We start from the raw sequence: 13,695 nt of genomic DNA, 5'->3' as shown, positions 1-13,695 counted from the left end.
GAATTATACTGAATTAAAGAGTATTTTTGTGTTTTATTGAGAATTATACTGAAGTAAAAAGTATTTTTGTGTTTTATAGAGGATTTTGAATTATACTGAAGTGAAAAGTATTTTTGTATTGAGAATTTTGAAGATTATATTTTTTTTTTTGAAGAGTATATTGAGATTTTATTTTGATGAGAAATAAATATTTAAATTAATGAATACGGGTTCCCAGGGAGAGAACGCCGAAGTTATTGTTGACGAGTTCGAGGTACTCGCTAAAGAAACGTTAGATAAGATAATTGATATTTTAGAAAACGATAGTATATTAGATATTAATTTAAGTGATAGTAATAGTGAATTAATTAACGACGAAGAAGTAAATAGGTTAATCGAAGAGGATAAATTAGAATTAAATAAAATTAATAAACCAGTAGACGATATATTAAATAAAAGTTTAAGATTAATTAATTTAGACGAATTTGAAAATAACCCTACTACAAGTACATGTAAGATAGGATTAAGAAGTAATAAAAATATTATTCATACCGAGTATATACCAGCTAAGCGAACAGTAAAAACTAAAAAAATGGCATCATCTAAAGTCCCCACATTAAAAGTCATTGACGCTTTACATATGATTCCCCAATATTCAGGACAAACCGAAATGTATCCGTTCATAAATGCATGCGAAACTATAATTGATTCAGTAGATCCCGACCAATTACCGTTACTATTAAAAATGATAACCGCAACTAAATTAACTGGTAGAGCTTTCAATGTTACTAGATATAAAGAAATTAAAGAATGGAACGACATTAAAAAATTATTATTAGACGCATTCGAATCACCTTATGGTGCCGCGAACTTACAAATTGAACTTAACATAATAAAATTTAAAAACGATGAAACGATTCAGGCATATAATAACCGCGTAGAAGAAATATTCCAAAAATTATGCGACGCAGTAGCCGTAGGTAAACCGTCGTCCGAAGCAATAGTATTACGTGAGAATATTAAAGAGCAAGCTATGGTTAGTTACATTAACGGGTTACCCAACGAAATAAAATTTGAGGTGAAAACTAAAAATCCAAATTCTCTTGACCAAGCAATGCAAGTAGCATTAGTAGCCGATAAAAAACATACGAACATATAATAATGTACAAGAGATTTTTAGAGCAAACCATAATGAATATAATAAGCAACCAAATAAATATAACAATAATTATAACAGTAACCGTGGTCAAAATAATAATCAAAACACATCGTATCGTAACAATAACAGTTTCCGAGGTAGGAATAATAATCAAGTACAAAATTCTAGGAACAATAATTTTAATGTTAGGCGTTGTTTTACGTGTATTCGCGAAGGACATTTTTCGTCACAATGTAGGATGAATAATCAAACGTATACGCGACCACCGGGCGGTAACACTAATCAAAATTCACGCGACACCTGCACGTATTGTAATAAGACGGGGCATACAATCGCGGTATGTTATAAAAAACAAAACGACGAACGTCGTAATAATTCGGGAAACGGGCCGAACTCTCACGCGACACACGGGGCGCGTGCGATACAAACGATAACCGTGGATCCATCAGAGATTGCCTTCCAACCGTACTCACAACAATAAATAGTATTAACCATGTAAAATGCATTTCACCTGCTTGTAAAATTAAAGAGTTAGAATTTCTTATCGATACAGGTAGTGAAGTGAACGTAATAAAAAATGATATTATATGCGACGGATTAACAATAGACGAAACACAAAAAGTATATCTTAGGGTAATAAATGACCAAATAATACAAACTTTAGGGAAAGTGACAATACCATTAATATTTCAAGGGCAAAGCGTATATACAGAGTTTAATTTAGTTAGTAAGAATTTTCCAATAAAGAGAAACGGTATAATAGGTAATAGTTTCCTAACGGAAAATAATTCGATAATAAATTTAGCAAATAAGACATTAGAAATAAACGTTAATGATAAAAATATAGTTTTAAAACCTAGAACAGAAACCATTGTATCTATACCTATAGCTGCAACGGACGTAGAGAATAAGGACATTTTAATTTATAAGCAAGAAATAGTAGTAGGAGTCTTTTGTGGGAATATTATAAACACTGTACACAACGGGGAAATATTAATAAGCATGTTAAATATAAATGAGGAACCACAGAATATAACAATGAACGATTTAAATAAAATTAGATACGATTATGAGTTCGAATATGGCACGCAACCAAAAACCGATCAGAATAATAAATAAATCGCATAAATAAAATAAAAAAATTAATTAGAAGTGGGCACATGGACATTGAACAAAGACAATCCATATTAGAGTTATGCGAACAGTACCAAGACATTTTTCATTTAAAAGGGGATATACTAACCCATACGGACACTATAACACATAAAATTAATTTACCAGCTAATCAACCACCTATATATAAGAGACCGTATAGATTACCACATTCACAAATGGAGGAAATAAATAAACAAATAAAACAAATGGAAAATGACGATATCATTGAACCATCCTTTTCACCTTGGAATGCACCATTATTACTAGTCAAAAAGAAACTTGACGCGAGTCAAGAGGAAAAATTTAGAATAGTTGTAGATTTTAGGGCATTAAATAAAGTAACAATAAATGAATATCACCCTTTACCTAACATAACCGAAATATTAGATCAGCTAGGACAATGTAATTTATTTAGCATACTAGATCTTGCATCCGGGTTCTATCAAATAAAACTCGACGATTCTAGCAAAGAGTTAACTGCATTTTCAACAAACCAAGGGCATTGGCATTTTACAAAAATGGCTATGGGTCTTAAAACATCACCATCCACATTTCAAAGGTTAATGAATAGTGTAATGGCAGGTATAATAGGAATTAAATGTTTGGTATATTTAGACGATATAATTATATACGGGAAAAATTTAAGCGATCATAATAATAAATTACGCGACGTATTCGAACGACTACAAAAACATAATTTAAAAATACAACCAGATAAATGCGAATTTTTAAAACAAGAATGTTTATATTTAGGACATATAATTAGTGAAAATGGAATAAAACCAGATCCAAATAAAATTAAGTCAGTATTAGAATTTCCGGTACCTACAAACGTAAAAGAAATAAAATCATTTTTAGGACTTTCGGGTTATTACAGAAAATTTATAAAATCTTACAGTCTTATAGCGAAACCAATAACGAATTTATTAAAAAAGGGTGTACTATTTAATTGGGAAACCAAATGTCAGGAAGCATTTGATAATTTAAAAACAATACTTTGTTCCGAACCGATATTACAATATCCAGATTTTACAAAACCATTTATAGTTACTACAGACGCGAGCGGAAAAGCTTTAGGCGCTATATTATCACAAGGGGAAATACCATCAGATCTACCTATTGCATATGCATCTAGAACTTTAAATAAGAGCGAACATAACTATAGTACAACAGAACTCGAATGTTTAGCAATAATATTTGCAGTAAAAATATTTAGACCATATTTATACGGTAGGAAATTTGTCATATTAAGCGATCACCGTGCGTTATCGTGGTTATTTAATTTAAAAGATCCATTGTCTAAACTCGCTCGATGGCGAATACTATTAGAAGAATATGATTATGAAATAAAATATAAACCGGGAGTTCAAAATGCAAATGTAGACGCGCTATCTAGAATGTACACTGTAGACGAAATAAAAAAGGAAAGCTATCCAGTATTTTTAAATAAATTAAAATCACAGGTAATAACAAATAAAAACGTACGAGAGGTAAACGGTAAATTAATAGAAGCACCCGACGAGTATCACATAGTGTCAGAAATAGCTAAAAATTATAACTTCATGTCAGGAATAAATTACGAGTTAAAACAGAAATTCGGTGGAAATCAGATATTAACACCCAGTAAAAATGTAGGGGCCGTGAATTACTTAAAATATAACAATAGAAATATAATTTTCTTAACAACAAAAAATAAAAATAATCAAAAGACCACGTACGAAAACTTGTATTTGTCGCTATTAAATCTGAAAACATTCTGTGAAGAACTGTCATTGAATAAATTAGCAATGAATAAATTAGGTATTAAGGACAGGCTCGAATGGGCGCAGGTGCGTGCCATGATCCGATATGTATTTCGGAATACAGATATAGAGATAATCATATTATGTTCAAAATTTGAGTTCAGTGAGGAGGAAAAATTAATTATATTCAACCAATGTCACGATTCAGTGATTGGGGGACATGCAGGTATACACAGGACAATAAAAAAGATAAAAACACAATTCAACTGGAAGGGTCTAAAAGAAGACGTAATAAAATATGTTAAAAATTGTGAATCTTGTCAAAAGGGTAAAGTCACGAATAAAAAAATAAAACAACCCATGCTTATCACATCTACAAGTTCAGAACCATTCGAAAAAATATTTTTAGACATAGTTGGCCCATTGGTCACTACATTATCGGGGAACACATATATATTAACTTTACAGGACGATTTAACAAAATATTCTATGGGGATACCATTACCAAATCACCAAGCTAACACAGTCGCAGAAGCATTCGTAACACATTTCGTATGTATGCATGGCATACCCACCACAATATTAACCGACCAAGGTACCGATTTCTTAAGTAAAATATTTACGGAAGTATGTAAATTATTACAAATTAATAAAATAAATACTAGTCCATTCCACCCACAAACGAACGGTAGTTTAGAAAGATCGCACAGAACACTAACTGAATATTTAAGACATTATGTAGATAAAAAGTTAAACAATTGGGATGAATATTTACCTTATGCATTTTTCGTTTATAACTCCACTGAACATACATCGACAGGATATCAGCCTTATTCACTATTATACGGGAAACCATTAGAAATACCAATTAAACTATCTCACGAGCCTGAACCAAGATATAACTATGATAATTATTATTACGATTTAAAACAAAAGATGCAGGAAGCACATAAAATAGCTAAAGAAACATTAATTAAAAATAAAATTAAATCTAAACAAAACTACGATAATAACGAAAACCCGATTGATGTACACGTGAAAGATAAAGTATTATTAAGAGATAAGACACAGAAAAATAAGTTAAATCCGTTATGGATAGGTCCATTCGAAGTGACAGATGTATTAGATAAAGAAAATATAGTAATATTAAGAGGTAGAAGGCATGTTACCGTACATAAGAATAATGTGAAAATCTATCATGAAAGTATTAAGTAAAATAAATAAGTTAATGAGAGTAAGGAGATAAGGATATTTTAAGTAAAAAAAAAAAGGAAAAAATTATTAATGATAAGTAATAGTATGAAGTTAATGTAGGTAATAAGAAAATATAAATTAAAATTTTAGGATTATAACAATATATGTCACATTTCAAGCGGCATGGGCTCAACCAAAGCCATACCAAATTACCAGACTTACACAGGAAAACGGAATGTACTTTGAAAACCAAAGATCACTACGACTAACTAACTCTGACTGGAAACTATTAATATATGTAAAACTTAACAACTTTAACGAACGAACAACTAACGCTATGAAATTCTATAACAGAACATTAGAAATATGTAACGACTTAACGATAGTATATGAGGGCATGTTTAAAGCAAATTGTGATTATTTTAAGTTAGTAGCTAATGGACTCGAGCAGGAAGTCTCGAGGAAACGATTTTTTATGTTACAATCAATAGATGAAACAGATACAATTACCCGGGTAAGGAGGGGTTTAATTAATATAATAGGTAGAGTACAGAAAACCTTATTCGGTACATTAGATGATACTGACGCAGAAAAATATGACCAACAAATAGAAAAATTACAAAATAGTCAACAAAACTTATTAAAAATTGCCGATAAACAGACTAGCATACTAAAAGCAACCGCGAATACATTCAAGGAAGCTACAAAAATGGAAATGCAAATTAACAGATTAGGAATATTATGTGATAGATTAGAATCAACCGTAAATCAAACAGTAATAGATATAGATATAGTAGAAGCTAGAAATAATATAAATGAACAGTTCAATATTATAAATTTACTTTTCCAACAAATAAGTTTCGAAACTGACACCATATATGAAGTAATTATAGCAGCCCAAGGGGGTATAATACATTCAAGTGTATTGTCAGTCATGGAATTACGACGACAGTTAAAAGATATTTCATTAACCATTCCAAAGGAACAAAGTTTACCTTTCGATTTAAATCAAGTATCATTATACGAATTAAGTAAAATGTCAAAATTAAATATAATATATAATAACGAAACGCTAATTTTTGAAATAATAATACCACTAATAAATACCATAGAACTTACCTTATACCACGTAATACCATTACCAGTAGTTAAAAACGACCATTACATGCATATAATACCAGAATATGGTTACATAGCTATTTCAAAAACTCATGAGTATTATTTAACATTATCTTTAAATCACCTTAACACATGTAAACAAATAAAAATAGGAACTTTATGTCTGGAAACTCAATCATTACGATTAGGAGCAAGCGAATTACCATGCGAAGTAGAGTTATTCATAAGACCATCTAGCATTCCAACCACTTGTCCCATACATTATCTTGACATTACGCGAAGTACGTATTTATCATCGATTAAAATATAAGAACGCATGGATATATACAATAAAATCAACTGATAACATAGCCATTTCTTGCGGGAATAGAGATCAAGCAATTAACATACAATTATCTGGGATAGGAATATTAACTATTGACGAAGACTGTAGGGGGTACACTCCTCAAATGGTATTAACACCAAGTAGACATTTAAATTCGACCCATTTTAAAGATTTAGTTTCAAACATAGGTATACAATCAAACTTAACTATTCCTACGACAATAAAACGAAAAATTAGTAATGTTATAACACACACTAACTCTGTAATTAAACTAACTGACTTGAGTCAATATTCTAAATCAATTGACGAAATTGAACAACTTATACTAGAAGAAAAGGATAAACAAACGACTAAAGACACAACTAACTTACATACATACATAATTTACCTAATGATTATAACAGTGGCAGGAATAATAATAATAAAATGTAAACGTACACTAGCAGGTACATATTCAACAAATAACGTTAGACGACAGGTAATTTCATTACAAAATATTAGACGCACGGACGATGCCAACATACCATTACAATGACAATAACAAAATACGAATAAATTTAAAAATAACTATAAAAAAAAAAAAAAAAACCTAATATAAAAGGATTCTCGTATCTTATCATGTTACAGATAACAATTAGTAAAAGCAAGAAAATTATTATTAATTTAAAAAAAAAATTATATACATTTAACTGGGATCACATAACTTACAAAACAATGTCAATACGAAACCTACCAAGACGATTACAATACTTAATGATGGTACAATACTCACTCATACACAACGATCACGTATACAGACGCGTGCTAACCGGCGACGAGCCAACATGTCTAACTCACCATATGACAATAGCGAACGAACATTTAGTAAACCCATATACACCGCTTGAATTAAATAGAGTAAAAGAAATAATTAAGAAGACATTAGAATTAATAGCAATAGTGCGTGAGGTGCGTGAACCAACTTGTTCACAATTAGCAATATTAATGGATGAAGTAATACAGGCAGCAGCGGCCGCCGAGGAATAAATTAGGATAAAAAATAGTATAAGATATATATTAATAACTATAGGTAATAAATTAATTATGTTTTACAGTGACCAGATTAAATTTATCATAGTGGATTTTGAATTCACTATGATAGAACGGAAAAACCTACTACTCGTATCAGGGGCGATTTCAAACAGTTTGAACAAGTATAGGCCGATAAAATTAGAAGGAAAACCGATTATCTTAACCACTGATAACAAGTTAAAAATGTTAAAACAAAGGGAGGTCAAGCAGGTGATGCAAAGTGTTGGGCGGATATTTAGAAATAAGCCAGAGTTGTTACTACCATTATTGGGGCAACTGGAAGCCAGTATAAACCTTGAGGGGAAAACAACTCTGTCGACTACTTATCTAAACCAATACTTGCATGCAGACCATAGAGCACCCATACTTGTATACTGGAACGGAACAACGGACAAACAGATAATAGAAAGGTTAAGGTTAAGGATAAAGAAACTTTTAAATATAACAGCATATAGTGATGATAATGATAAATTTTTTAATCTTAAGTTAATAGATAACACAAGTAATATAAACAAACTCTTATATACAGAAAGGATAGGATATCAGGAAAAAAACGGTCGAATGTTAAATTTAATGGAGACACATGATTTAGTATGTGAGACCAATCACAATATTACACACAGTCACGATCCGGTAGCGGACGTGATCATAACAAAATGTATTTTTAATTATATTATTAAAAAGTTAGGACCTATACAGCTATATAAAATCTGCAAATTAAACTAGGAAAATTATCATAATTAAATACTTGTAACATTTTAGAAATTCAACGAAAAGCGTGGAGTTCTTGATGAACCTCAAGGAAGCCATAGGAGCAAGGAGGCCATACCTATATCCGGGAACCGGGGGGAGAAACATTGCCTACTTGTCTCATTAGGCATGTCTTGGACGCAAATGAAAGATTTTTTGAACCTTTTGATAATCAATACATATTGCGAGCTATATTTAATTTACAAAAAGTAATGGAGGATTTCGGATCTGAAACTGGACACTGTCAGTATTTGGCAGAATTAATAGATATAGTACCGGAGGCATCCGATTTATTAAATTATGCAAATAATAGTTAATAGGGCAATATTCAATTATGCAATTATACCAATACCCAGGGATGAGTGAAGGGGGTTTTTAAAAGAATGTGCATAATTGTGAGCAACCTAAATAAAAAAAAAAAATTTTATTTATAAATAGTTTAGTTATATAATAATTTAATTTAAAGTAAAGTTTCTGTAATAACACTATGACCAGAGAGGGTATATAATTTGTGTATGTATAACTACTTTATTACAGGAAAAGAAAAAATGTAACCATGATTAAATGAAATCATGGACAGTTATAAAAGCTGTTTTAATAATGTATTATTAATATTATTAACAAAATTTGTATTTTCAGGAATAGAAAAATATGATATTAACTTCCATGTATGAAATAAGTGTAAGCACGATTGATTAAAATCGTGTTAGTTATTAAGAAATTTCTTTTAATTGTAATTGCTAATAAGTAGCAAAATAATATTTTATCATAAACCAAAATACTAATACTAATATTAAGAGAAAATGTATCAAACGAAAAGAAAAAAATGTGAAACCACTAACACTTAAAAATTAAGATAATACGCAAATTTTTAAGATTTCTATTTTTACAAAACATAAATCTTTTTTTTGGAAGGGAGGTGTTACGTACCGTGTTATTTTACACGTAATTATTATACGGAGAGGTGATGTGTATACCAATGGGATAATATATTCAAACAGTGTAGCACCAACGGATAGGGCGAACACCTGCACATCGTGATATTAAATATAATGAATAAGACATGGTCACACGTCTTGGACTTCTCAGAAATGATGAGTAAACAACAGTGTTAACATTGTACGATTTAATTTGACAATTAAGACTTGATCACACGTCGTGTAATTCGTAGAACCGATGAAATCGCAGGAAAGGCACCCAACTGAATAATACATTTAATTTAGTGAGCTCCTTAGGGTCATTGGAAGTCACCACCTCCCCAGTCACCACTCTTGACGGTTAACCATATATAAGGGAGACCAGGGCAAGAGCTCAGCAGACGGTTAGGGATATTCGAGACGCTCAGAGGCAGGTCGTAACACCACTCACGGTCTCGTCTATCAGTATTTCAGAGGCAGGTCGTAACACCACTCACACCATCTTGTGCTTATAAAATTGTATTCTTGTACGAGTTAATTGTATTAAATAAAGACTTAATCTTTTAACTTGCAAACATTAGTATTTCTATTTCTACGTTGATATATGTATCGACGTTGACATAACGGACGCAACACCCATAATAGATTCTTCTAATATTCCTCCGTCAGAGTTTCGTTCATATCCACCGACATCTATACAAATAAACTTATAGTCTGGGTCCACAATTGTCATTATTACGACTGAAAATTTTTTTAAATAACAAAAGTTTCTTGATCCACTATTATTAGGACTCTTTCACACAGTCCGTTTCTTTAACGGCAACGGAAACGGATCGGATGAAAATAAAAAACGGACAATATTTTCACACAGTCCGTTTCTTTAACGGCAACGGAAACGGATCGGATGAAAATAAAAAACGGACAATATTTTCACACAGTCCGTTTGTTTAACAGCAACGGAAACGGATCGGATGAAAATAAAAAACGGACAATATTTTCACACATATATTTATTTATATATTTTCCCCGAGGGAAGTACAGTTCCAATCGGTACGTTGTGTGCAAATATTGTGAAGTTTTTGTAATCATGGTGTTAAAAAAGCAATCAAAAAAGTTATTAATTTTATACTTACTTTACCGAAGACACAAACTAGTAATAAGACCTCACAGAAGAAAGTACTGGGTTCATCCAATATTACAAAATCGTGAAAATTTGGGTGTTTACAAAACTTTATACAATGAATTAAGGTCCGACCCAAAAAAATTTTTTAATTTTTTTCGGATGTCAATTTCTACATTTGATGAATTACATGTTACTCTAAAAGAAGAAATATCTCGTAAAGATACAAAAATGAGGAAATCTATAGGATCCGAAGAAATGTTGGCCATTGCTATAAGGTAAGTAGGTATTTCAAAATAATATAATTTATAATATATTAATGCTTTTATGAATATTTATTTATGAAAACTAATAAAATGTACCTTTGTTTATAACATTTAAAAATATAAAATAAATTTACCTTTGTAATAACGTTTGAAAATATAAAAAAAAATACCTTTTTGGTATGAACTCATTAATATAAATGCATTATAAAATAATTAAAATGTTTAAAAAAAAAAAATTAATTATTATTGTACTCTGATGTCGTTTCACTGTAGTCAGAATAAGATGTAGATACAGAAGGTACTGGCGAAATAAAAGTTGAATCACTGGAAGCGGCTGCACTTTGAAATGATCTTATATAATTTTGTAAATTAACTGTAGGCGAAGCTGAGATCGAGTGTAAATTTGTATTAAGAAATTCGGATTGATAATTTTGTGACATACAAGAAGTGTTATAAATATTTGTAGGTTGAGGATTTGGTATAGAATGACCAATAACATTCCTCTTTTTAATAGATTTGATCAAGTTCATTACACCAATACGAAAATCAAATGTCTCATCTTCATTAAAATGTTTGATTGATGGTAAAATGCTTTCAAAAAAAGACATGTGTGGGTTTATAACATTTTGCTCACGTAGTGTTTCTTGAGTTTCTATAATATTTAAGATTCGGTCTTCAAAATCATCTGTTTTTTTGTTTTTTGTTTTTGGTAATGTGGTTTTTGAAGACATCGGAGATTTCGAATTGAATTTGATCGAAACTGTTTCTTCAGCCGTATTTTCATTTTCTACAGCATCACAAAATTCGTCAATTATACTGCGGTCATTTTCCTCTTCAGAGATATCATTTTCTTTTGATAAGCTTGAAATTGTAGGTCTTTTGTCGACTACTTTTTCTAAAAACCTTAATTGTTCGTGATATATGTATTTTTTGGATTTATTTGCACCAGATCCAGATCGTTCATTTTTTTTAAATTGTTTGTATGAACGAACCCAATTGTCCCTAATATTGGACCACTTATTGAGATACATTTTCCCTAAAAATATTTCATTATTATTAATTATTATACACAGCAACTTTTCTGATAGGAAAGTGAATATAGTTGGTACTTGGGGGGGGGGGGGGTTGCTAAAAAAAATCAATACTTTTTTAAACGTAGCGACATCCACTTACCCGCTTTTTTTATATTGTTTTTTAGATATCTTGCAAGTGGCTGTAAATTGACAGAAATCCATTTTACTTTTCGAATTGGAATTTCTACTGCAAGTAAAATAATACGAACTGTTTGTTGCAAAATATGGGACGTTTTAAAAAAGAAATATATACCTGCTCCGTCAAAAGAGAATTGGAAAACAATTGGAAAAGGGTTTGAAAAAACTGCCAACTTTCCACATTGTTTAGGTGCCATAGATGGAAAGCATATAAGGCTTATTATGCCAGAAAAAAGTGGATCGATGTACTACAACTATAAACACTATTTTTCTATAGTACTGCTTGCTGTAGCAGATTCAAATTATAGATTTACGTACATAGACATTGGAGCGTATGGAAAAGAATGTGATTCTAAAATATTAAAACAATCGTCACTGTGGAAATTAATGGAGAAAAACGAATTACATATACCTGATCCAGAACCGATAAATGAATTACAAGATCAAGATTTTCCTTATGTTTTTTTGGGTGATGAAGCATTTGCACTTACAACAAATTTACTAAGACCTTTCGGTGGCTATCACTTAACTACAACTAAAAAAGTTTTTAATTACCGGCTAAGCCGAGCACGGCGATACGTAGAGTGCGCCTTTGGCATACTTAGCAATAAATGGCGTATATTGCATCGGCCATTGAATGTTGCCACAGATTTTGCTGTTGATATTGTCAAAGCTGCTTGTATTCTACATAATATTATTCGCGAAAAAGACGGACTTCATTACGAAGAACACGAAATCAATGAATTACCTATAATGGGATTTGAAGACGCGGTTCATCAAGCAAACTATGTACGAGGAGGACGACATGCCAATGAAATTCGAAATAAGTATGCTGAATACTTCGTAAGTGATGCAGGATCAGTGCCATGGCAAAATTCAAGTATATAATAATTCAATATAATGAAATAAGTTAATTAGTTGATTTAAGTTTATATTGGTTACACAAACAATACGATCCTAACAATTGTTTTCATTAAAAAATTATGAAATCTAAATATATGGTACTTATTGGTCTTGACTATAAAAATATTTTTAAGTTTTTAATATTTATTAAGACTTACTTATCTCATCTTTTTGTTTGTCTGATTTATCATCAAAGTCCTCAACAAATGCCAAACATATTTCCTTCCATGCACTCCTCGTTAAGTTTCTGTCTTTGTACATTTCTAGAGTTTTATCCCAAATTACTGGCCGTTCTTCGATCATAGTGATCAGAAGTTCTAAATTCACAGATTCAGACATATTTTTATAGATATATAAAAATTTTAATAGAAAATATGCCACTAGACACGACGACGATGAACACAAATTGACTACTAATTACTAAAAATACTACCAAAAAACCTAAATAACGGGTACCGGATAAACTTAATCGGATATGAAACGGAAAGTGTGAAAGGTTATATCTATTAATATAGTCTCGATAAACGGTCCGTTTGAAAAACGGACCGACGACGGAAATATATCGAGGCAATCCGTCGATTCATCCGATAACGGGCCGGCGGGTTATTTGTCCGTTGGTTAAAACGGATAGTGTGAACGGATAGTATAAATAACTATGTTTCTTATCTACTCCGTTTTCTATTTTCATCCGATCCGTTTCCGTTGCCGTTAAAGAAACGGACTGTGTGAAAGAGCCCTTAGGGATATTCGAGACGCTCAGAGGCAGGTCGTAACACCACTCACG

At 31.1% G+C, this 13,695-nt stretch overlaps 1 protein-coding gene and 1 pseudogene across 1 annotated transcript; both read left to right on the top strand.

The window, feature by feature from the left end:
• The first annotated feature begins 135 nt into the window (after positions 1-135).
• Positions 136-1,981, top strand: LOC112603329 (annotated as a pseudogene).
• A 10,249-nt stretch (positions 1,982-12,230) lies between these two features.
• On the top strand, positions 12,231-12,896 carry LOC112603330. Its single transcript, XM_025351845.1, has one exon. It carries the CDS (start codon positions 12,231-12,233, stop codon positions 12,894-12,896), a length of 666 nt encoding a protein of 221 aa, XP_025207630.1.
• Positions 12,897-13,695: the final 799 nt, after the last annotated feature.

This window comes from Melanaphis sacchari, unplaced genomic scaffold (assembly GCF_002803265.2).
Source record: "Melanaphis sacchari strain LSU unplaced genomic scaffold, SCAv2.0 Contig1060_pilon_pilon, whole genome shotgun sequence".
NCBI lineage: Eukaryota > Metazoa > Arthropoda > Insecta > Hemiptera > Aphididae > Melanaphis > Melanaphis sacchari.
The sequence above is the reverse complement of the archived record's forward strand: the minus strand, read 5'-3'. Positions and strand labels throughout refer to the sequence as shown.